We start from the raw sequence: 24684 nt of genomic DNA on the forward strand, positions 1-24684 counted from the left end.
ATTGCAATCCAGGCTACTTTTAGCAGAATATAAATTCCATTGATCATAGTGAATGTGGGGTGTGGAAAACACTGTCATAGTCTAACAGCACAAGCTACATATTTCAGACTTTTACAACAATATTGCAGTCAATGTTTAATTTGAAGGAATTTTATATTGCAAAAATGAGAGGAAATTGCTGATGTGCATTCCACTTTATGAATATTATAGAGGGATTGTTTTGGAAATGCTGGCAAAATTCAGTGGCATCTGAAAATAAGCTATTCTGCAGCTGTCTCAATCCTGTATGATAATACTGCAGTTATTATCCAGTGTACTTCACTTAATGCCAAATGTGAGACTTGCAGTTTCTTAGATTACAAACTGTTTTAAGCATAGATCCTCCATTGCAAGCATGGTGTGTTCTGTAATTAGAAGCAAAGTGTTTTATTATGTATTCTGATCTATGTTAAGATAACATTGGCACTTCCAAAATTGTTTATTAGTGTTTACGGTGAGGGGAAAGTGACTAGACTATTCTTCTAAAATGTTAAGAATAACTTGTACAGTCATCACACAGGGATGTGGAAAAAATCAGTTTTTAAAATGTTTTAGATCAGATACTTACATTGCATAGATTCAAGGGAATTTCAAATTATTTCATGTGTTACAATTTTCTATAGTTTGATCAGTTGACCAAGTTTATGCTACATACGCTGAGATGCGATAATTTGAATTTCTTTATGTAATTCATAAAAATATGCTGGACAAAACTACAAAATATGGACAAAGGACACATATCAATTGGATATGCTGACAAAATACATGTGCATATGATTTTCTAATTTGTTCCTGCATCTTATATACTGACAAAAAGTGTGAACTAGATACGTGTCGCACAGCAAACAAACACTGATACATTATTTGGACAGAGTATTATCTCAATACTGTTTTATCATATATAGCATGTTTAAATCAAAACTACCATAATCAGTGGGTACCAGTAGTGGTTTTCACTTATTTTTGCTACCAGTTTGGAATTGTGAGTGCACGCTTGCATGCAGTGCTTCTGTGCATACGCAGAACCTTCTGCGCATGCACAGAGCGCCCATGATGATGTCCGGGTGGGTGGGCAGAGCCTTCCGCCGCCACTACCAGTTCAAACCCACCACTGGTGAGTATCCTTCTGTGATTACCCCATGCCATTGAGGGAAAACACAGAGGGGAAAAAATGTGAGATCTCAAGGCCATACATATCTTTTGGTATGGTTACTGGTCCATAAAATGAGGACCCAGATTGTTGGAGGCAATATGCTGACTCTGAATTGCTTATAGAGTGCTGTAAAACACAATGAAGGATTTCTATGAGAACTGAGCTTCCCTTTGACTACTTCTCTCCTTCAGCTGCTTAGTCTGCCTTTGCTACCAACATCTGATTTCTCAAATAGAAACCAGTGCTAACTGAAAAGGGGCTTGGCCCTACCCTCAAAACTCCACTGGTTTTGAGGGTAGAGTCAGCATACTACAAATGATTACCTTTCTTAATAAAATCATAGAAAAGACTTGCCTTGTTTATTGCCAGGCTGAAAAAGCTGCCTCTTGTCACAAACACATGATTATCCGAGTTAGGTTCTCATGCAGTTGTTTTTTGTTACAGCAACATGGCCAATGCTCTTGCCAATGCCATGTGTGAACGCTGCCGAGGGGGCTTTGCACCTGCAGAAAAGATTGTGAACAGCAATGGGGAGCTGTACCACGAACAGTGCTTTGTGTGTGCCCAGTGCTTCCAGCAATTCCCCGAGGGACTTTTTTATGAGGTCAGTTCCTTTGACTTGTTGCTTCTGCTTTTAGAAATTGTTCCAATATTTTGTTTCAAATAGAGAAGATGACACTTTTGAAATCAGGTGGAGTTCAGTGATCTACCTTGCCTTGCAACCACGGTGCACTCTAGAACATGTTATATTAGAAACCTCAAATTTATCATTTGATAATGCATTCTGGAAACCAGTTGCCAGCCTCACGTAAGTTCAGCCTTCATCATCTTGCTTCTCTTTTGGAATGTTCATAACTGCTGGAATTCCAAGATAATATAAATTTATTCATTCATATTGTTAGTGACTCAGATAGCTGTGATTTTAGAACTTGCTAGACTTAATAACTCTAGCAACTGGTGTTAAGAAAGACTGCATTAGGCAAATACATGTATCCATTTATGATGTGTTAAATTATTGTGGATACATATAGTACTTAGTTTTGGTAGTGAGGTTTTATCTTTTCTGGAGTCACCAATAGTAAGTTGAGCAGCCATATAAATTTTTTTAAAAATAAATAAATATTTATCAACTTCCTTCAAAAGCTTAAAATTATTCTCTCTCTTTAATTTCAACTGTACAACAGTGTTATAAAATAAGCTAAATTTGGGTTGGGGTCTTCTTACGTGGGTCATGAATGAACATGGACTTTAATTCTGGTTTCCTTGATTAACTTTAGCACTCCATGCATATCCTCATAAGTTATCATTTGTAAAATTGGTCATGTATAACTTTTATTTATAGGACATATGGTATGGCAATGCACAAATGAATAACTAATAGCAGTTTTCTCATAGCTTGTATCTTAGTGTCAAAAAATCCAGAGTGACAAAGTTAGTACCATACAAGCAAGGAAGTTCAAGGTACTATATCAGTCAGAAAAAAGTTGCCTCTCACATTTATCATTATCATGAGATTTAATGAATGGTAGGACAGCTACACTGGCTAGGGATATTTATAATAGCCCTGCTACATAAGAAAATCACAATCTAGAATAGAGGATTAAAGTAAAAAAACTATTACCTATTTACAAGTGCTAACCATGTAATATTTTTAATAAGGAAGATTCAGTTTTCAAAAGGGTTGCATGTCTTTTTTTTCATCTTGTCTGGTCATTTTGGATATTGTGCTACAACCTGAAAACATATTCAGATGCTTCCTACAAGCTACTGATTGTTCTAAGACACTTGAGGTGAGTCATAGAGATGACAGGAATTAAAATATAGCCTGATGGAAACTTTTGCAAGTCAAAATATTTCTGCTTACCTTGGTCAGTTTCCTAAAGAAGAAATACTGTTTCCTGAACTAGTACAAAATGATCATAACCAACCAGCTAAGACAGATGAAAGCCAGTTTTAACTTTACATACATAGCCAATATAATATCTCTGCCATGACAATGGAGAGCACTGTTGTTCATAATGTGAAATTTTAAGCAGGCTACAAAAAAGGATGGTTTGGTTTTGGTTTAACCAATGAGCTCCCTGACCCAGATTGGTTTCCTTGGTTTAATCCAGAGTTTGCCATCTCTTCCAAAGGCTGGCATTTCTCCAGAGGATTTGTCCACAGTATGCACAAAGATCTCACCTTCAAGGTGAGATCTATTTAATTGTTTACTTTCTTTTGGCCCAAACTAAGAATGTGTATTATTATTACAACATTTTATGTATTGGTAGCTCCAATACCTTACAATTAACTATTTAATTTGAAAGACCTATAATATAATCCTAACAATATTTGTTTTATTGTGTTAGTTTAGGGAATATCCAGACTTGGTAAAAGTTCTAAAGATACACAGCTCTTTTACAGCAACTTGAGATATGATTTTTCCTTAGGAATGTCTAGTATTGAGAGCCTGGACATGTGTCAGTGTCAAACAAACTTCATTGCAAAAATAGGTATTTATAATAATCTTTTAATATTTTTTGTAGATCAATAAAATGAAAGTAGACATTCTGGGAAATCAAGCATAATGAGTCTGTTTAGAAACTCCTTTTTACAAGACTGAAAAAATGCATATATTTATCTTAATTAGCAAATAGTATTTGAATTATATAATCCTTTTTTAACTCCTGTAAAATAGTCTGACCATTTAATGCTAGTTATGCAGGAATCCATCTGCTTCCTTACACATTGTAATTTTTTTTAGATTTGTTTTTATTCTGCCTTTATTATTTTTATAAATAATTTAAGACAGCAAACATATCTAATACTCTTTTCTCCTCCTATTTTCCCCACAAAAACAATTTACCTATGAACCTCACCTGTGAGGTGAATTGGGCTGAGTGAGAGTGATTGGCCCAAAATCACTCAAATAACTTTCATGATTAAAGCTGGATTAGAATTTATTATTCTTTGAACATATACCCTCTTAAAGTATTGTAAGTAAGACCACTTTCTAGGCCATTTGGATTAAATCTTACATCTGAATATCCACAGTGTGCTCTGGTATAGTTACTCATCAAAAAAAAATCATAAACTAGTTAGATAACTGACTTCAGATAAACTTTTTTGTTAGGAAGAAAAGCTCAGAATCAAATTCATCCATACATGCTCACTAATTTAACTGTGGTTTTTTTGTGACAGTTTTTTGGTGTAGTGGTTAAGGTGATGGTCTAGAAACCAGGAGACTTGAGTTTTACTCCTACCACTAAATTTTTCCTATATTTAAGATATTTAGTTTGCTGAAATGTCCTCTCAAGCTTTAAACTGCTGCTCTATGTCTGTACACTTTCAAATTTATTGTACACTTTCATATTTGTAAACATGCACTAAATTGCTCAGGTTTGTAGTGCTAAATATTCACTTCAGCAGAACTCTCATTAATTCATTAATTTGGAAATATTCTTTGCAATTATCAAATTAGTGCTTCTATATAAGAGTTACACAGGAGCAACTGCCATTAAACAGATTTTAAGACCAGAGAAGCAGAGCTCTTGGAGTAATGATGGGATAGAACTCAATTAAACAAACATACATATTTACATACTAAGATTATCCATAATATCAGGCAGTCTGATATCATGAAGATGCCATGGGAATGTCTTATTTATTTCACATCTGCTCAAATGTAACTGTTTATTCTAGTACATTATCACATAATTTGGAAAGAAGATGATGTTCTCTTGGGCAAAAAAAGATCTGACACAAACATTTCCATCTTTCCAAAACCACTGGCCTGGAACTGCCATCAGGAAATGTAAAGGACGGAAGAAATATATGGCTAACAAAATATGTTTCCTGCATTGAACGCTAAAACAGATGTTCATGATGAGAATATCTCTTGATTTGTGCCCAGATGTAGATCATTTCATCAGAAGCATCATTCATTCTTTACTTACATGCATACTATATAAGTGTAGCTTGGTCAAATATAAAATTGTGTTGGAATTTCTAATAATAAACCCTAGCAGTTCAAAGCTATAGCCATAGTATATGTAGAAACATACTTACCTCTTCTGATAGCCTGGCCTATTTGTCTGTTTTCAGTTTGAAGGAAGGAAGTACTGTGAACATGACTTTCAGATGCTTTTTGCCCCTTGCTGCCATCAATGTGGTGAGTTTCAGAAAAATATATTTTTTAAAGGTCTGATAGCCTTTTACAAGAAGAGAAAGTACGCATTATTTAAAAAAGAAAGCTGAATAATTATAAAAAAATATGTCTATTAAAAATGTTTCCTGTTGTTTTCAGGTATTACACTTCAGCCTCTGTAATTCCACCCTGGATCTGCAAACAGAATTAAAATCTAAAATATATGAAAATCTTGGTTGGGAAGGGCTTTTCTCAGAATATGACCATATGCCACATTATATTCATCCAAGAACAGTCATATTAAACACTTCTCCAAACTCACAGTTGACACAAAAACATTTGTTGTGTAAAAAAATATAGAATATCTTGCCTGAAAATCATCTCTGGGTACATTTCCATGAAATTAAGTTGAAGATTTTGTTAGAGCACAATAATGTTTAAACCCAAGCTTGTACCATTTTGATGTGAAGTGGATGTTGCTATTTTCCCTTGGTCTGCCCTTTAGCAAGAGCATCAAGGAACATAATTAATTAGAGTGAGATATTAGTTTGTTTATCAAGTGCAGACATGTTGCTTCCAGAGAATGGAAATTCCTGCTGTAATATATAAAATAAAAGAGGGGGGAAAATCAGAATTGTTCTCAGTAATATCATGAGAAAAACAAATTAGGAATTACTGGGGTTTACCGATATGCCTGCAGGTATTTGGGTTTTGCACCTGCATCTATATAAGCTTCTTGATAAAGCCACTTAAATTGAGGAAAAAGATCAGAAGGACACATTTTGATTCTGTTTGTTGGGATCCATTGAAGCAGCATTCATGCCCAAGTCAATCCCTTCTGTCAGCTTTGAAAAGAGAGTAATTTGCTGTACCTGCCCATAGCTCCTCTTCTACAATTATTAGCATCTTTTTCCACAGTTAACTGAATCATATATAAAATACTTTGACCTACAAAAAGTTACACCATAAAAATAGGCTGGTCTTTAAGGAGCCCCAAGATTCTTGTTGCTTTTACTCATTCATGAGAAACCCAGGATAATGTTAGATTCAGTGGCCTGGAAAAGGAGGAATGAAACGGTTTATTTCTATTAAGGAGTGTCCTTCCCCAGCCAAAATGAGTGAAGGATATTATATATCAAAGCTACATAAGAAGAAGTTTCTTCCTAATAGAAGGAACATGTAGTTAAGGAGACATCTAAGAATCATGGCTCTGAACTTGTATTGATTTTTATGTTAAGGATTGAAGCTCGGTTATTTTTAATATTCTATCCTTACCAGTCTGTCATCTTGCTGGCATCTTCCCATTTGATAAAAGTTGGCTTTTAATATGCATATTGAGCAATTGACAAACCACATTACAAAATAATATACTTTGACATGCCAATTACTTTTCTAAATCTACCTAAATATATCAAATTATATTAATAGATTAAATCCAAAGTGCCATATTTAATATCTAAATATGATGTAATTCCCAGAATTTCTAGCAATCTGTAATGCAACAGTTATATTCATTTCTTTTGCTTTATATCTGATACTGACAGGATATAGGATCAAAATTAAATACCAATTTATATTTGGCAAGAAGAGATTGGACAGCCATTTGTCTGAAATGGTATAGGATCTCCTGCTTGAGGAGGGGGGTGGGACTTGAAGGCCTCCAAAATCCCTTCCAACTCTTAGTCTGTTACTCTGTTAGACATCATTTATCTAAATATAGTTATAAGTTATGAAAGTGGCCACTGAAACTAAGAGGGCAGTAATGTTTTATTTCTTTATTAAACTATCATAATATCCCAGTTTTTAATAATTTGATAAACTTATTTTAATATATCCTGTTGAATTTTAGGGGAGTTTATTATTGGTCGTGTTATTAAAGCTATGAACAATAGCTGGCACCCAGAATGCTTCTGTTGTGATATCTGCCAACAGATACTGGCAGACATTGGATTTGTGAAGAATGCTGGCAGGTCAGTGTTACTGCTCCTCCCTTGATTATAAATCTGAGCATAGTAAATTTTTATAACTTTTGAAATATTTGGAAGCTTCAATTGGTTCAAAATGTGGTAGCCCGCATGGTTTTGTGCAAGCTAGATTTGTACATGTGTCACTTCTTTTGCAGGACCTGCATTGGCCACCAATTTCCTTCCAGTCCAATTCAAGGTGATACTTGTCACCTTGAAAGCCTTACATGGATTGGAACCAGGTTATTTGAAGGGCCTTCTTTTCCCAGTCAAATCCACCTGACCCACCAGAGCCAGGGAGACAGAGAATGTTATGAATTCCCTCTCCTAAGGAGGTCCATAATGGAACTAAGAACAAAGGGCCTTCTCCATGGTGACTTGAGCTCTATGGAACATCATCCTTGCAAAGATAAGATTGCCTCCCACTTTGACACTATTTTGCAAGGCCCTGAAAATAAGGTTCTGCCAAAGGCCTAGAAAATGATATAGATCCCATCAAATCTCCCATTTGATTGTTGTTGCCAGTGGGGTGGGGAATTCTTGTTTTTTGTATTGTTTTTATATCAGGATTTTATCCTTGTAAGCCATTCAGAGTCACCAAGAACAAGTTGGGCAGCCATATAAATTTTCTTAAATAGATAAATCACCTTTACATAATTATGTCAAAATCAAGGCAATGTAGTAATGTAATGTAATATCACTTATTCAAAAAAATAAGAGATTTTAATGCAAACAGCTAGCCTTATCTTTTCTTATAAGGAAAGGATATCCTTTTTCCTTATAGAAAGTTGTTGATTTTCTGATTACAATACTGAAATAAAAATTCAAGTTGAACATTTTTTTCAATATTCTGATATTTCTACATTTGTTCCTTGATTTCTCTTAGACATCTTTGTCGTCCTTGCCATAATCGGGAGAAAGCCAGAGGTCTTGGCAAATATATTTGCCAAAAGTGTCATGCCATAATTGAAGAACAGCCGCTTATCTTCAAGAATGACCCTTACCATCCTGATCATTTCAACTGTGCCAACTGCGGGTAATGGAAACCTATTATGAAAGAAAGTTTAACATTTAAGTGTTGGTATCATAATGCTTGATAATCAAATTTGAAAGCAAAATATCCACTCTTATCGAAGAGGAAACAATGAACAAGTTACTCCATAAATGATACACATCCCAATCTTGTGTAAATCCCATTGTATTCAATACTTAAATCACCAGTTATTTGTGCATAGCACTGACACCATATAGCTATGTTAGGATCAAACTGTAATTATATTTCTTTTTTTGATGATGATGTTATCCATTTAGTTACGTCCCACTTTTGGCAATTCTTTGGGTCAAGCCTCTTCACATCTTCTGATTGCGCACTATTTCTTAGAATTTCTCTATGTTCTGGTTAGTGTCAGCTTTAATGGTGTCTAGCCAACATGTTCTCTTGGCAGCCTGCTTTCCTTTTACCATAACTCTTACAACATAATTGCATTCTCCAGTGAATTTTTTTAAATTAACGATAATTCTAACAGGTTGTGGTTTTTTTTTTCTGAACTCATTTCCTACCCAATTCCAGTCTGGATGACAAAACTCACATCTGGATTTCACATTAGCAAAAAATTACTCACATAGAAATTTCAAGCGTGGGTTCCCCAATTAGTTACGAAGAAATAAATGTTATTTTTGTAAAGTTCTATCTAGATTAATTCCTTGATCCCAAGCAAATTTTCTGGTCAGGTATTGTAGCCTTAATCGCTGTACATTTCTCTGTAACACCATTTTATATAAAAAGTAGTTGGCCTTGTTTAGGTGCAGGCCTGCTCTTCATCTTTGGCTCCAATTCGCACCAATTACTATAACTTTTGGTGAGAAAAATGACTTTTTCAGAGAATGTCCAGTCACATTTGAAGTGACTATATTTCAATTGCCATGACTTTATATTCTTTCTTCGATTTGTGAACAGAAAGGAACTGACTGCAGAAGCTCGAGAACTGAAGGGGGAGCTGTATTGCTTGCCTTGCCATGATAAAATGGGGGTACCCATCTGTGGGGCATGCAGGAGGCCAATTGAGGGCCGAGTGGTAAATGCTATGGGCAAGCAGTGGCATGTCGAAGTAAGCTTTTTGTTTCTCTGTTAAGTGTATTTATGGGTGAATTCAACTTGGAAGATTCAAGAAGAGTCTTCAAAACATTTAATAAACCCTATGTCATTTTATAATGAAGAGCCTTTGTAATGATCTAATCCATAAGCTTTTTCATTGTAAGAAGGAAATGTTGAACTTTCTGAACTGATAGAAAAAAGAAAGAATATTCTGATAGCAAAAAATTAGTGCTAGTGCTAGTGCTATTGGAAAAATTTTTAATGCGCTTTTTAATGTGATTCATGCTAGCCAGAGAAAATGCTATTGGCATGGCCCAATACTGAGTGAATTTAATTTATTTTTAATCCTACTTATTTTACATATTTTTACATGTGCTATATTTTAATGATCTATTTTATACCCATCTGATTTGCCCGGTGTTGAATATTATATGTTTATAATTTGGAGGTGCTTCTGACACAAATAAAGAAAGAAGTAGAACTAATTTGCATGTACTTGAAATCTGAGTGACTGGTTTCAAGTACATATGCTTTTATCACCTGTTAGTATTATAGAATTATTATTTAATTTCCCATTGCACACTCAGTTGTGATATTAAGCTATGAGAAAGTGCAAGTCCCATAGAAGTGCAAGTCCCATTATATATTCATAGGCAGAGTTTTATACAAAGGATTGCAAACAGCAGGTTCTGTTTCTGATAGATTGATCTCAATTTCTGGATCACACTATTGTTTATAGCAATGTGAATTCAGGAAAGAGTAAAAAGAGAAAGAGGGCTAATTATTTCCAGATTGTAGATGCAGATTGCTGTATTTTTACTTCTTTGGAAGTACATGGAAGACTCTTGAAGATCCTGGCCTAATTAAATGCACTGCATAGGCCTATGGTCCTGTTATCATTACATCATCCATGTAGGTGGTTGTGCAGTCTCTGCCAAATGTCTTCTCACAAAAAAGGACTTCTGAATAACTTTCTTCTAAATTAGACTCGCATACTATTGGAAAGTTTCCTCTAGAAATCTTGACTAAGTATAAGCTGGATATAGGAACACTTTTTAAACTATTAATTGAAATTTTGGAATTTACTCTGGAAATCTTAGAAAGTAGCCTTTCAAAACTGAGGTGTAAGGAGATAGATGCTAAGCTAGTGGGATTTTTTTTTTAACACAAGCAAGAAGAGGGCCAGCCTTCCTATAGTTTATTTTCATGAATCTGTTAAAAAGGTTAAGTTTAATTTGATATCTTAATAATTATATACAGTCTGATGCTTTGTAGAAAATTATTATAAGAGTAACGATCACACCTTTTTATCCCACAGCATTTTGTTTGTGCCAAGTGTGAGAAACCATTCCTGGGTCATCGTCACTATGAAAGGAAGGGGCTGGCGTATTGTGAAACCCATTATAATCAGGTATAGTTGCATCTTGCATTTTCTGTTTTAAATCTCAACCAGGGACTCGTAATATCTTAAATCTAAAACTGCAGTTCATAAGAAATAACGATGATATATGCCTACGGTGACCATTTGTGTTTTCTTTCAGAAAGCTGTCCTCTAGATTTATTTATTTATTTTCTTGGTTTTGCTTTTGAATTTTCCTTTGTAAAGCAAAATTGTAAATCTAAACAATTTCCTTTAAGATTGTCTAGCTACCATCCAGTGACTTTCTCTACAGCCTTCCCCACATGTTTTTAATATGTTTCGTTACTAATTTTACTTCTAACTCAAATTCTGACTCGGACTTATATTTTCCATTTCCACAGCTCTTTGGTGATGTGTGTTTCCACTGTAACCGGGTGATTGAAGGAGATGGTGAGTTTCCATGGATATGTACATGTAGTCTTTGACTTACGACCACAAATGAGCACAATTTTTCTGTTGCTAAGTGAGACATTCGTTAAATGAATTTTGGCCCATTTTATAATCTTTCTCGCCACAGTTGTTAAGTGAATCACTGCAGTTGTTACATTAGTGACACGATTGTTAAATGAATCTGGCTTCCCAATTGACTATGCTTGTCAGAAGGTCTCAAAAGAGGATCACATGACCCCAGGACACTGTAACGATCATAAAAATGAATCAGTTGCCAAGTGTCTTAATTTTGATCATGTGAGCAGTGGGATGCTACAACGGTTATAATTTTTTTAGTAGTGTTGTAACTTTGAATGGTCACTAAACAAACTGATGTAAGTCGAGGACTGTACTTTTCTCATCATTAAAACATTCATTTCAAAGTAAAATACCCCAAATACCATAGTCATGAAATACCCAAGATGCTGAACATGGGTCCAAAAGCATTTAATACAATTTATTTATATATTTTAAAAAATAATACATCACCCGTTCCCTCAGTGAATGCACAATGCCTGATACGTTCAAAAGTTTTGAACCTACCGGTATGAAAATATATGATATGAATTTATGATATGAAACATATGAAAGTAACAATAAAATCAAAATGTGTGCACTTTAAAATTAAATCTATCCAAGATAATATTACTACTTTTTCTACATATTCTTGCTGAATCTTATTCCATGTGACTTATTAATGAATTTAAGTCCAGGGAACATCTTTATAATTCTAATCATATGGATTATTACTATAATGAAGATAGTAATTATAACAACAACAGTATAAATGTGTCTAGAGCCTAAAAGATTTAATGTAATAATGCAGCTCTGAATGGATCTTTCAGGCATTGCTTCCCCCCCCCCCTGCCCCTTCCACATGCCCATAAGTTGACTTTTAATCAGAAGTTGTAGCACAATGAGTTAGGGTTAGATTTAGAGAGCCAGATTGATTTTGGTAGACTAAATTCTAATCTGTTTTAAGCAGCGAAAGCTGGTTGAATGACCTTAGGCCAGTTAATCTTTCTCAGCCATGATTTCAGACTCAGGCAACCAGCCAGCCAGTCAATTCTTGTTGCAAGGAAAAAGATAACAGTAGCAAGACAAATGTAAAATAAATGTAAATGGACTTGCTTATCTTCAGCAAGGCTTTTAAAACCATATTCTAGGGAAATCTGGGGTTCTTTGGACACTCTTAGCTTTAAATATAGGAAGAACAGACAAGAGTTTTCGAAAGTAAGATTGTTTCCATTCATGACTTTCAACATCAAGAGAATGTTGATTGTGTTCTAGGATTTTTTTTAAAGTTCAGACTACTGCTGATTAGAAATGGGAACATTTTTTCTCCAGAAAAAGTGGAAGGGAATTTTTCTGAGACCTTCAGGCTAAGATTTTTAAGCACTTGTCTTAAAAATTTAAATGAGATTATGGAGGTTTCATAATCTTGAAGTTGTATCTTTGGAGCATTTTTCTACTGATTTATAGTAAGTAGTGATTTTTAGTAAATGAATTAGAATATTTTTCTTATCTAATATAGTACTTCATCTTGAATGCGTTGCAAACATATGCAATAGTATGGTAGTTCTAGTAGGTCTACCATATTTGTGCTGAAAAATTCAGGACCCTTCTAGATGCCAACAGAGTTAGAGTTTGTAATGTTTTCAGTCTGGTCATCTAACTTTGGGGAAATACAGATATCATCAAGAGTAAGGCCTGGCAATTACCCTTCTTGAATTATTCTGTAGGCTGCTGTAGACTTTTCTACTACAAAACACAGGGGAGACTGGTGAAGTAATATTTCCCTAAAATTGAATATTTAAAAACTGTAGGCTTAGACAAATGCAGTGAAGACAACAACACTTGGAAAATATTCTACATGCTTGTTTTTGACTGATAACAAATGCAGAATATAAAGGCAAGTCTTCAGTCTTTGTACAATTTTTGTATGTTTAGAACCAATTTGGTGAACAATTGGGAAAGACTAGATAGTTACAAGTAAGGGAAGCCAGGTTTAATTCCTATATTTAACACTGGGTTGCAACAGCAGAAGAAATAACCACTTACCGTGTCTGGGCTCCAGCCAATACTGCCTGCAACAGACATCCAGCTCTCTCAGCTGTCCTGTGATATCAGTTGCTGAATTTAGCCTGGAATCAGAGCATTTAGGACAGGAATAGACAAGCAAGTGCTCTCCAGAATTTGAACTGCTAGCCCTATGGTCCTTTCCTCCTGGCTATTCTTTTTTTTTTTTTTTTTTTATTATTATTATTTTTTTTGCAACAAACAAACAAAAAGAAAATACATTATTACACCCTTGTGCTATACATAAAAGGAAGATTTGGGTCTTCGGATATATCCTCATGATTGCCAAAATCCACGTTCTCGAGGTACAGGTACTGAAGCGTCCAATGTTCCAAGCGCAAAGTCCACAAATGGTTTCCAAGTCTTCCAGAAAATATCTTCTTTATACACACCACTTCTAATTTTAATATCACATGTCATTTTATCATTTAAAGCTAATTTCCACATTTCAGAATTCCACTCTTCTATTCTAAAAATCACATCCAGTTTCCAATATCTAGCTATTATAATTCTACCTATTATAATCATAATTCTAATCAATTCTTTTTCATATTTTGTTAATTCTATTTCCTTAATTACCAACAATAATATAGTTTCCACTCTCAATGTTATTACTTTCCCCATCATTTCAAATATCATTTTCTCCAATTGTTGCCAAAACTTTTTAACCTTATCACAATTATACCACATATGTTCATAAGTCCCCAATTCCAACTCACATCTCCAACATTTTTTACTAGTTTTTTTATCCATTTGTGACAATCTTACTGGAGTCAAATACCATTTCCAAACAACTTTATAATTGTGCTCTTTAATCCTTATAGATAAAGTTCTCATAATTCTACTCTTCCAATTCACATTCCAATCTGATTCTGGTATTTCAATATTAAGATCTTTTTCCCAATTTGTCCTCATCACTCTTTGTAATTTTTCATCAGAATTTATAATCTTATAAACCCTACTAACGAGTCCCTTTAGCCCAATTTCATCTTTCATAATCCGAGATACTAAATATTCAAATTCAGTTTCACATCTATTTATCGAATAATTTTCCTTTAGTTTTTTTGTCCATTTTTCTATCTGTATTTTTTCAAACCAACTTAACCCTAATTTTTCAATAATTTCTTTATTCCTCCTTTCATTTCCCATAACTTTTATCTATCTACCCTTCACAAAGCCTACTTGATTATAACTTATATATCTATCTATAAATCTATTTAATCTATTACTTATAATAGCAGTAAATATCTTTGCATCCTGATTAATTAAAGAAATGGGCCGATAGGACTCAATCCTTTCTAAATCTTTATCTGGTTTAGGAATTAGGGATATCACCGTTCTATTCCATGACGAAGGTACTTCCCCACCATGTAATATTCCATTGAATAATTTTTGCAGTCTTGGTATTATTAATTCTTTAAATTCTTTATAAAACTCAACAGGTAATCCATCCTCACCTGGAGCTTTCCCTAATTTTAATTTTTGTATTATTCCATTAATCTCATCTTGTGTTATATCTTCTTCCATCAATTCCTTATATGTTTGATCAATTTTCACCACATACTTTTCTAAATAACTCTGCAATTTTCCCCGATTAATTGATTTCTTTGAATATAGATTCTGAAAAAAGTTTCTAACCACTTCACATTTCTCTAATTTTTTATAACATCTTATACCTCTATCATCTATCAAAACTCCAATTTCTCTCTTCTCTCTTTTATCTTTCCGCGTCTTTCCCCATAATTTAGAATTTCTATTACTAAATTCAAAAATTCCTATTTAAAATCTCAAATTTCTTTTACTAACTCTGTATCTTCTTCTATCATTTTATTTCTTAACATATTAAGCTCCTGAAGAATTTTTTTTCTTTAGTAAGCAAAAATTGATTTTCCAATTCTTTAATCTTATTTTTATCTCTTTCCATTTTAATTTTATAATTTTTATATTTCCTACTTGATAATTTAATACTCTCCCCTCTAAACACCGCTTTCATCGCATCCCAAACAATTTCAAATTTAACCTCCCCATTATCATTTAATCTCCAACTTTCCTCCAATTTTTTAAGTATCCATTTTTTATCCTTTTCATTTTTATACAATTTCTCGTCATATCTCCAATAGCTTCTTTTTTTCTCAAAATTAAAATCTAAGTCCACCATAACTTCTGCATGATCAGAATCTTTAAAAATTCCCACATCTACCTTATCCACATTATTCAACAAATCTTTAGAAAGAAAAATATAATCAATTCTAGAATATGTATTATATATCTTAGAAAAAAAAGTGTATACTCTCTCAATTCCTTTAACCTCTCTCCACACATCAACCACGCCGTTTCGAAGCATCCACATATTTAAAATCCCCAGTTTATTTGCTCCTCCACAGCGGTGGGATTAGTACTGTCTATTTTATCTCTGATTAATTAAAATCCCCAGCCACAATTACTTTCCTACACTTTCATTCTCCAAAATTTTTGTTATTTTTCAAGAAATTCTCTTTGTTTTCATTCGGTAAATATAAATTAACAAGTGTCACTTTTTCCTCATTAAGATTTCCAACAATTATTACATATCTTCCATCTTCATCCAAAATTACCTTATTTTTCAAAGTACACCCTATCTGATATCAGTGTTGCAACTCCTCTAGCTTTTGAAGTTCCAAATGCTTTTTCATATATTTGCATACCTTTTATATACATTCTATTTGAATCTTCAGTTTTCTGCTGAGTTTCTTGTAATAATAAAATGTCTGCTAAATCCCTTTTAATCTTATGCTCCAATCTACTTCTTTTAATCTGATTCCCTCTACCCTTCACATTCGATGACATTATTTTTTTAACTCCCATTTAAATGATAAATTTTTAATCCTATCCCGATCTTCCTTTCTGTGCCCCCACCACCCAACATTAAACTACCATATAAACATCAATAAGAAAACAAAAAAAAGACTCAAAACAAAACAATCAATAAAGTACAAACAATCTTCTTCCCCCACATCCTCATCTGTTTCGCCTCTATAAAGAGAATGCGGGAGAGGGACGTGCCAATGCCCGGGCACTTCTTCGGCTGTCTATTTAAATTCATCACTCAAAAAAAGATAGCGATGACCCGCATTCAGCTTCATATTTTCCAAGACTCTTATCTGCTTCTTCTCCTACTGTATCCTCACGACTCTTCTTCTGTTCAACCAACACAGGTGATATTTCTTTCCTCTTTAACCCTTTGAGTCTTGCCTCCAATAGCCCCTTTTTCTTCTTCTGAGATTGATGTTTCCACGTATGTTCCACCCATCTGAAGCATTTGATCTTTTATCTCCATTAAATCCTCCATCTCAATCAGTCCAAGCTCCGTAAATATAATAATGCATCTATATCTGGGGTGATTGTACGCATCCTTCCTTTATAAAAAATTTCAATTGTTGTGGTGGCCTCAATTGTATTTAATTCCATTATCTCTCAAAACTTTTGTAATTGGTTTTAAAAAAAATCTCCATGCCCTTTCTTCTCTTGATATATCCGGGAAGACTTGAATAGTCTTCCCTTCAAACTTCAAAGCATCTCCCAACTCTCTTAACTTGGCCATAACTTCCAACTTATCACCAAGATTTGCGAACCTGACAAGCACATTCCTGTTAGAACCATTTTGCCTTCTATATCCAATTCTAAAAACGCTTGCCAGGTCTGCTATTGTGAACGTAAGTTGCGTATCCAAATCATTAATCCATTTCAAAACCCGCTGTTTCAATTTATCTTCCCTTTCTTCCGAGATTCCTCTGATAACAAAATTATATTTCCGCATCTCTTCCTCCAAAAGACAAATTCTCTTATCTTGCTGCTCATTTTTATAAAATATTTTGCCAATTTGCCGATCTGCTTTTGCCTCATGCACATGCAGCTGCTCCATTTCATCTTTAATCATTGTCATTTCCTCTTTTTGTTTAACAAAGTTATCATCCATATCTTGCTTTAAATTTTGCACTTCGGATGTCAGTTTAAATGTCAAATTATCTATACGCTCTGATAGTGCTGCTATTTTTTCCCCAATTTTATTTAAAGCTGCAGCAATTTGCTGCGTTTCTGAAAGTTGTTGAGTCATTTTGAAAAAAAAACAAAAACCAAAAAATTTCTCAAACTGGGATTCCAATTTTTCAAAGAGTCTTAGTGAAGATCAAAGGACAGCAGTCAAACCAATTTTACAGAGGGTCTTGATGAAGATCAAGGACGACAATCTTTAATTGAAGCGAAACGGCTTATTTGCACTCGTTAGTAGCTTATCAGTAACTTATGAGTCATATTCACTCCACAAAGAAACACAATTACCTCACAGCTTAATCAGCGCCATTTTTCTCCACGTCGGCAGAGAAAAAAACAAACCAACTTGAACTTCAAAACAAAGTCCTTTTTTTGTTTTCTGTAATATAAACAAGCTATTAATTTCCTCTCAAAAGAAAAATAATTAAAAAAAAATTATCCACCTAATAAAAGCTTCTTCAGCCAGTCAGCCAGTCAGTCCAGCACAAAAGATCGATCTCTTCAATTAAAATTCTTCTCATTAGCAAATTCAGTCTTTGATATTTCTTAGCCTCAGCATTTAACACAGAACACGATAATTATAATAAGGAAAGCAAAAGACAGCAGTTTATTCCAAACTCATTGTATCTGCCAGTTCGGTCATCCCACGCAGTAAAAACTCCTTAATTCAAGCAGTTTCAGATGACCTACCAGTTTTAAATTCAGTCTGCTGGGCTATTAACACTTCCACTTCACGATTTATTAACTTTCATCCATAACGGTGCATTCCAAACAGCATTAATCCTCATAAATCTTCATTATTAAGCCCTGTGAAGTGAAGGAAAGGTCCTTACCCCACCACGGTCATGGCCACGCCCCTCCTCCTGGCTATTCAAGGTGAGGCTTACAGCTATTGATTCACCATATCAAGATGTAATGTGTCCTGATGTAAGGGCTAAGTATGATTGTGCTGATGCTGACATGCTGTATAAATGTCCATCATCACAGCATCAATGCTAAATTTTGCCTATGCAAATATGTAAAGTTAGACTACATGTGATGATTTGGACAACCTTGTATTTGTCTTTGTCAATATTAGTTCCATGACACAGGCTATGAATGTATGATAATAAACACAGTCAGTTTTGTTTGATTCATCTAGTCTTTTCTTTATTCTTTTGTAGTTGTCTCTGCCTTGAATAAAGCATGGTGTGTAAACTGCTTTGCATGTTCTACTTGTAACACCAAGTTAACACTGAAGTAAGTATATCCGTTTGGGGAAATAATCACAGAACTGATGATGTCACTTGTAAAGTGAGGCCTCCCTTGGAAAATATTTATGATTGTTGCAGCAAGTCATGAGGCAGAGATGAGGCACACCAGAGCCGTGTCCAAACAAGACAGAAGCTAGGTTATGTTCTTTAATGCTGTCATCTTTCATCGGTGCTTACTTTGTTCAAGAGCTTATAATATTGTTTGCTTTACATTTTTGTAGAATAGAATAAGTAGAAAGGTGTTGTGGAAAACAGATTACTATAAATTTCTATTGAGTCTGCAGCTGGATGGAAGTCAAAGAAGTTCAACAGTACAGAGCAGTTCAGGACACAGCAACTGTAAATTTAATGAGTTGTTCAGGTTGCTCTTTTAACACAAGAAATTCAGAGTATTCCCCCCCTCCCCTTCTAGAATATCTGCAATACATTTGGGGCAGGTCTCCTGTCTTTAGAAACACAGGTGGTCCTTGATATAAGATCACAGTTGAGTCTGGAACTTTTATTGCTAAGTAATGCAGTTGTCAATTGACTTGTGCCTGATTTTATGAGCGTAGTCTTCACAAGGACCACACAATTGTTAAGCAAATCTAGCTTCCATTTGGTTGGGAGAAAAAGAATCAATTTTGCTCCTCCCTAGAAGGTCTCAGGGTATATATTTAATGGTATGGTTAGTTTGGCAAGGTTTTATGGATAAAGGAAGCTGCTTTGAAGTAACTCTATGTGTCTTTCTTGGTTTTTGGAGCCTGATGTAACTACGTACCAGTTGCCAGGTGCTTAAACTGTGATCATCTGATTGTGGGAATGTTGCAATAGTCTTATGTGCAAAGACTGGTCATAAATCACATTTTTAGTTCTGCCGTAGCTTTGAACTGCCACTAAATGATCGGTCATGAGCTGAGAACTCGCTCTAGAAGAGCTGCCCTTAAAATCTTAGAAGTGTACTCCATGGAGGAATGCACTTATTTTTTAAGCTTGCTGTGATAAAAGTATTTTGTAATAATACAGTCCATGGAAAATAGCAAGGATAACTTTTCCTATGAGTATATTTACTACTTTCTTTTTATTTCTATTTCTCTGCAGAATTCTTTCTGCTTTACTTGTATCTTGATTCTTTCTTGTTCTCTCCTCCATTCCTTCTTTGCTCAACCTGAAAAGGGATAAATTTGTTGAAATCGATCTCAAACCTGTCTGCAGACACTGTTATGAAAAAATGCCAGAAGAATTTAAACGGAGGCTTGCCAAGCGGGAACGTGAAGCCAAGGACAAGGACAAACACAAAAAGAAAAAACCTGTCTGTCTGTAAAGCTTTCCTTTCTACCTTTCACCAACTGTGCTCCTCCCTTTCTTTGGTTAGTTTGTGAAAGTGTTTTCTTTATGCTTCTTTTATTCTGGGTGCGCAACACAATGTTTTTAAAATATTTAAGTGTTGAATTTCAACACATTCAGCCCCAGGTCTAGACCGATAGGTCCCGTTCCCTGTGATCAGACTTACCCTTTCCTCCTCCACTTCAGCAGTTTGGCCCAAGAAAAGTCCTTGATGGAGAAATGCTTTTCTGCAGGTGCAGGATGTATTCTTTCTGCCAAAGCAGATTATATTTTATAATTCATGTGGAGATTTATATAAAAAATGAATTCTTCCAGATAAGTTTGTTTTTTTCCTTTGCAACATTCATTGGAGAACTGCGTGTGTAAAACTTAGTATTTTAATTTGTGATAGTCCTATAATTTACACTTCATCCAACCTATTTGTTCCACATCAGTTAAGGAGGAAAAGATAAAATGGTTACAATGAAATCTTTTGATGGCGCCCTAAAGCATCATTTACCTTGCAGTTCATGAAACTATTGGTCGAAATTCATTAATCACAAACATTCATTCAAAACAAATCTATTGAGAAAATGTGTAACGTAACTTAACATATGCCTTTTTAAGATAATCAATTCACTCTTCTAATGAGAGAGAGATTTGGCAAAAAAGTTATTTGAAAAAGCATTTATATCATGTGCTCTAAGTGTGAAAAATAGCCTCTTACTATGGAGACAACCGTTTATATAGTCTTAGGATGTAAAGACAGTGTATATGTCTTCCATTAACACTATCCATATAATTCTATACATTGATGTTAAGAGATGAGAAAGATTTCCCCCTTAAATAATGTTTGGTTAGACATTATCTGAAGCTTGTAGCTCTCTATTTCAAACATGGCTTGCACAGTAGGGTGTTTTTAAAATTATTTTTTAAAAACTACTTTCAAATACTATACATAGCTACATGTATGAACAAGATTATACTGAGAAGCCCCCATTCAAAAGTTAAGTGTGAAAGCACCCAAAGGAAAAATAGAAATGAATAGAATAGAAATGGGGAACTATTAGCCTTCTAAATATCAATCTTTTCTCAAAATTGCAGTTGTATCTCCAAGATCCAATTCATTCATCAAAATCAGGGGTGTCAAACCCACAGGCCGGATGCATCATGTGCTGGCCATGTCCACTCCCGTTTTAGCGAAGGGGGGATACATCACGTGATGACAATGTGACATGAGTTTGATACCTCTGATCAAGATAATATAAGTCTCAATGAAATTCCACCCTCTTCCTATTTCCATGTGTGAACAACATGGTAAGTGTGATTGTAAAATGGATATAGCTTGTGAGCAATGCTGCTTTCATTCATGGCACAGATGTCTCTGCAAAACTATCAATGCATTGGTCATACCTGTCCTTCAATAGACTTTTGCTGCACTTTGAGAATTTTCAACAACTTTGGGAGGCAGGGCATCATTGCATAAATTAACTGAACTGGTTAGTTCTCCCAGCTGCTTTTATCAGCTGTCAGGGATGACCAAGCATTATACAGTTTGTTTTTGGCAGCTGATTTCATTGATCTACAGTTCTTTGATGTGCTCTTCCTGTTCGCAGCTGTTCCAAACAGTTGGAAGTTTTAATTAGGTGCCTGAAATGCTCATCGTTCACCCTTAGCAATTGGCCGAAGCAGTCACTGTTCCTAAACATCAAGATGGCAAAAGTTATGAAACTGAGGAAGAGTCATAGAAAAGTTTATTTTTCTGTATAATATGCTGGAAGAAATGGTAATGAAGAGAATCATGCCAGAAATGAAATATGGTATATATGCTGAGGTAGGGTGGTTTTCTGAAAAAATAATAATAAAACTATTCACAAATATTCTTAAAAGGATAGAGAGATTTATTGGAATGCGTTTTCTGACAGATGTTAACCAAGTCTCAGATTGTATAATGTTCTGCTTTTCCTGATTTAAACTGAAATTTTATATATATATATATATATATGAATGAATGAGAAACTAAGTTAACTTATGGTAAATTGTGAATATTAATTTGTATTGTGAAGGTTAATTTTCAACAACATATTTTTTTCAGAAATAAATTCGTGGAATTTGATATGAAGCCTGTCTGTAAGAAGTGCTATGAGAAGTTCCCGCTGGAGCTCAAGAAGAGACTGAAGAAATTGGCTGAAACTCTAGGAAGGAAATGAGATATTTCATCTTGCTATGCAAAATTAAGGAAATGAGATTCTTATCCCCACTTATTTTCATTGTGTCTATGAAATCTATGCTCTTAAAAAAATCCCTCTGCATGACTAGCTTAATACAAAAATATATACTTGCCATCTTTGTCTTATGTAAGCTATATGTACCCTTTAAATTATGTATTCTATGTTTATATAATTTTTTAGATAACTCAGTCTTAAGTGGAAGATTAAAACATAGCCTTTAAATTTCAAGAGATCACTCTATCAGGCCACTGGTGCTGATCTCAAATGAACATAATCTAGCACAGCCTCCTCTTACCTAGAATTTTCCAAGTGCTGAGCTTTTAATTTCAAAAATTCTCAACCAGCCCAACATATTAGGAAAGCAAATTCTCTTGGCAAGTAATCCAGATTTTAGCATCATGTGCCTGCCAGGGAGTGACTGCTGGAGCAAAACACAGTAAAACTGTAAAGCTGGCAATTTATAAACACTAACCTGTAAAACCCATTGAATTCAATGGCTTTTAGCTCTATAGGCAGATATAGGATTACCTGGTTAAGTATATAGAAAAACGTTTTTAAAATTCATGGGCTCATGGCCATAGTATTTACCAGTCAGGATTATTATTATTTTTTTTAAAAATAGACTTGTGTAAGGGCTTTGAAGCATATTTTATCTAATAAATTTTATATTTCATATTATTTAGAATCAGGAAACGAGATGCAATTCTTTTGATTCTAAACTGTCACCTCTGATGTTAAAAATTCTGAGACAAAAGACTACAGATTTTTTGTAGGCAATGAGTTCTTGTTTAATCTTAGTTTATGAACTGATAAAACAATGGTTTTACAATATTATATTACTGTTGTAGGAAAATGGCAATAGCAAACATTCTCAAGATTTAGGAAGTTTATATTTTATCAGGCCCTCTGGTTAATTCTGTCTGCTAGCTCAACAGAAAGAATATAAATTATTGAGATTTTTTTTAAAAAAATAGTCAAATTGGGGATGAATTGTAATCTTACGTTAGCCCATCCTATCACAAATGCAGAAATTATTTGTTCAGAAAGTTTCTGATAATGATAACTGTTTGAGAACTGCAGTGAATGCTTTCAGATTCTGGTAAGCCTGAAGCCCAAAGTGTGAGATGCCAACATATTTCTGTGTCAACAGAGTTCAACTACTTGAATTTTGTAAGGATTTTTTTCTTGGATCCTTGGGTATTTTATTTCCCTGTGCCTTAATTATGCTGTATATTTACAACATTAATCAAAATATTAACTCATTATTTTATTAGAAAATATACACCTTAAGTGGCATATACTAAACATTTTGAACTTTGTTTAAAATAACGGAAAGTGTTAAGGATACAAAGCATACTTCCTTTCCGTCTTCAACTCACTTATTTTTAAATTTTACATGAAATAAAACATGAACATATTTCAATTATGGACATGTATTGTGTTAATGAATCAACAATATAGCAACAATCAAGTGTTGCTTACACGTAGATAGGACCTAAATGAATATTGCAATCTTCAGTATTCAGAAATAAAATCCTTTGAGTTCAATGGTACTTAGGCTCATAATAATCCATTTATCTAAAATAAGCACTTTGAAGTCATAAGTAAAGTATAAGTAAAAATGTAGATTGCAGTTTTTGTTAAAAAATTCTGAATTCCGAAGTACAATATATATATTCTCACTAATAAACTATTTTGAATTTTACAACTGTGAAGTTTAAAAATCTTACAGTATAAAAAATCTTAATGCTAAATAATAACATATCTATCCAATATCAAGCATTTAAAGAGATTAAAGCATAAACCTATTTTAGTTTCTATAGTGTGAACAATAATTAAAGCATCCTACTGTAGAGAATTGTAAAATCCAGAACGTCCTATAGCAGGGGTGGACAAAACCTAAGGACAGGTATTGCCCCATCACATTTAAGATGTATCACCAAAGTTCAACAACAAATAATCAACTTTAACAGTGGCCAATTGCCTTATTCATTTACATCCATCCCATGGAGACAGATCTCTTAAAGATAATTGAAATAGAGATATTTATATAGAAAAAGGGGAAAAAGGAATTTTGCAAATATCTCTATTGAAGATACCTTCAGGGAAAGAATTCTAGCTTGGGAGTAGTCAGATTTTCCATCCTACAAGAAAGGATTTTTTTGTGTCAGAGAGAATAAATACTTAACTTTGTACTATCTGGTTTAGAAATTTTTTAGGAACCAGCCTTTATGTGGCATGTGTTCAACTATCGTTTTTACCTTGGTGGACAAAACTAGATAGTGTGGAAGGTTGGTAGCCTCAAACATGAGAAAACAGATGTGTCTGATCTATATAAAATTTACAATTGTATTTCTATCTAAATGCATATAGATCAAATATGGCTATTTATTGGAAAAAATAAGCGAAATGCAGTAAAGTTGTATCCTAGTGCCAGTTCTCCCCCATCCATTTTCCCCTCATCATCTATTGGCTAAGGAGCTACTGTATTCTGTTATATGCAGATAAGATGGCTTTCAACTGCACAATCTGGTTTATGCAGACTTTGAAAAGCTTAA

The 24684-nt window shown here is 34.1% G+C and overlaps 1 protein-coding gene across 7 annotated transcripts in view; it reads left to right on the top strand.

The window, feature by feature from the left end:
• Positions 1–23834, top strand: part of LIMS1 (LIM zinc finger domain containing 1) — an 82118-nt gene extending 58284 nt beyond the window's left edge. For 5 of the 7 annotated variants that reach the window (XM_058186725.1, XM_058186726.1, XM_058186727.1 and 2 more), the window contains exons 2-10: positions 1637–1796; positions 5279–5345; positions 7171–7291; positions 8172–8321; positions 9243–9393; positions 10699–10791; positions 11142–11190; positions 18501–18576; positions 19746–19939. In XM_058186725.1, the coding sequence (XP_058042708.1) occupies positions 1637–1796; positions 5279–5345; positions 7171–7291; positions 8172–8321; positions 9243–9393; positions 10699–10791; positions 11142–11190; positions 18501–18576; positions 19746–19893 (1015 nt within the window). In that variant the 3' untranslated portion in view covers positions 19894–19939. Of the gene's footprint in view, positions 1–1636; positions 1797–5278; positions 5346–7170; positions 7292–8171; positions 8322–9242; positions 9394–10698; positions 10792–11141; positions 11191–18500; positions 18577–19745; positions 19940–21990 lie in introns of those variants that run through there. The other 2 variants (XM_058186724.1, XM_058186722.1) reach the window with 1 other exon arrangement.
• The last annotated feature ends 850 nt before the right edge of the window (positions 23835–24684 follow it).

Source organism: Ahaetulla prasina, chromosome 5 (assembly GCF_028640845.1).
Source record: "Ahaetulla prasina isolate Xishuangbanna chromosome 5, ASM2864084v1, whole genome shotgun sequence".
Classification (NCBI taxonomy): Eukaryota; Metazoa; Chordata; class Lepidosauria; order Squamata; family Colubridae; genus Ahaetulla; species Ahaetulla prasina.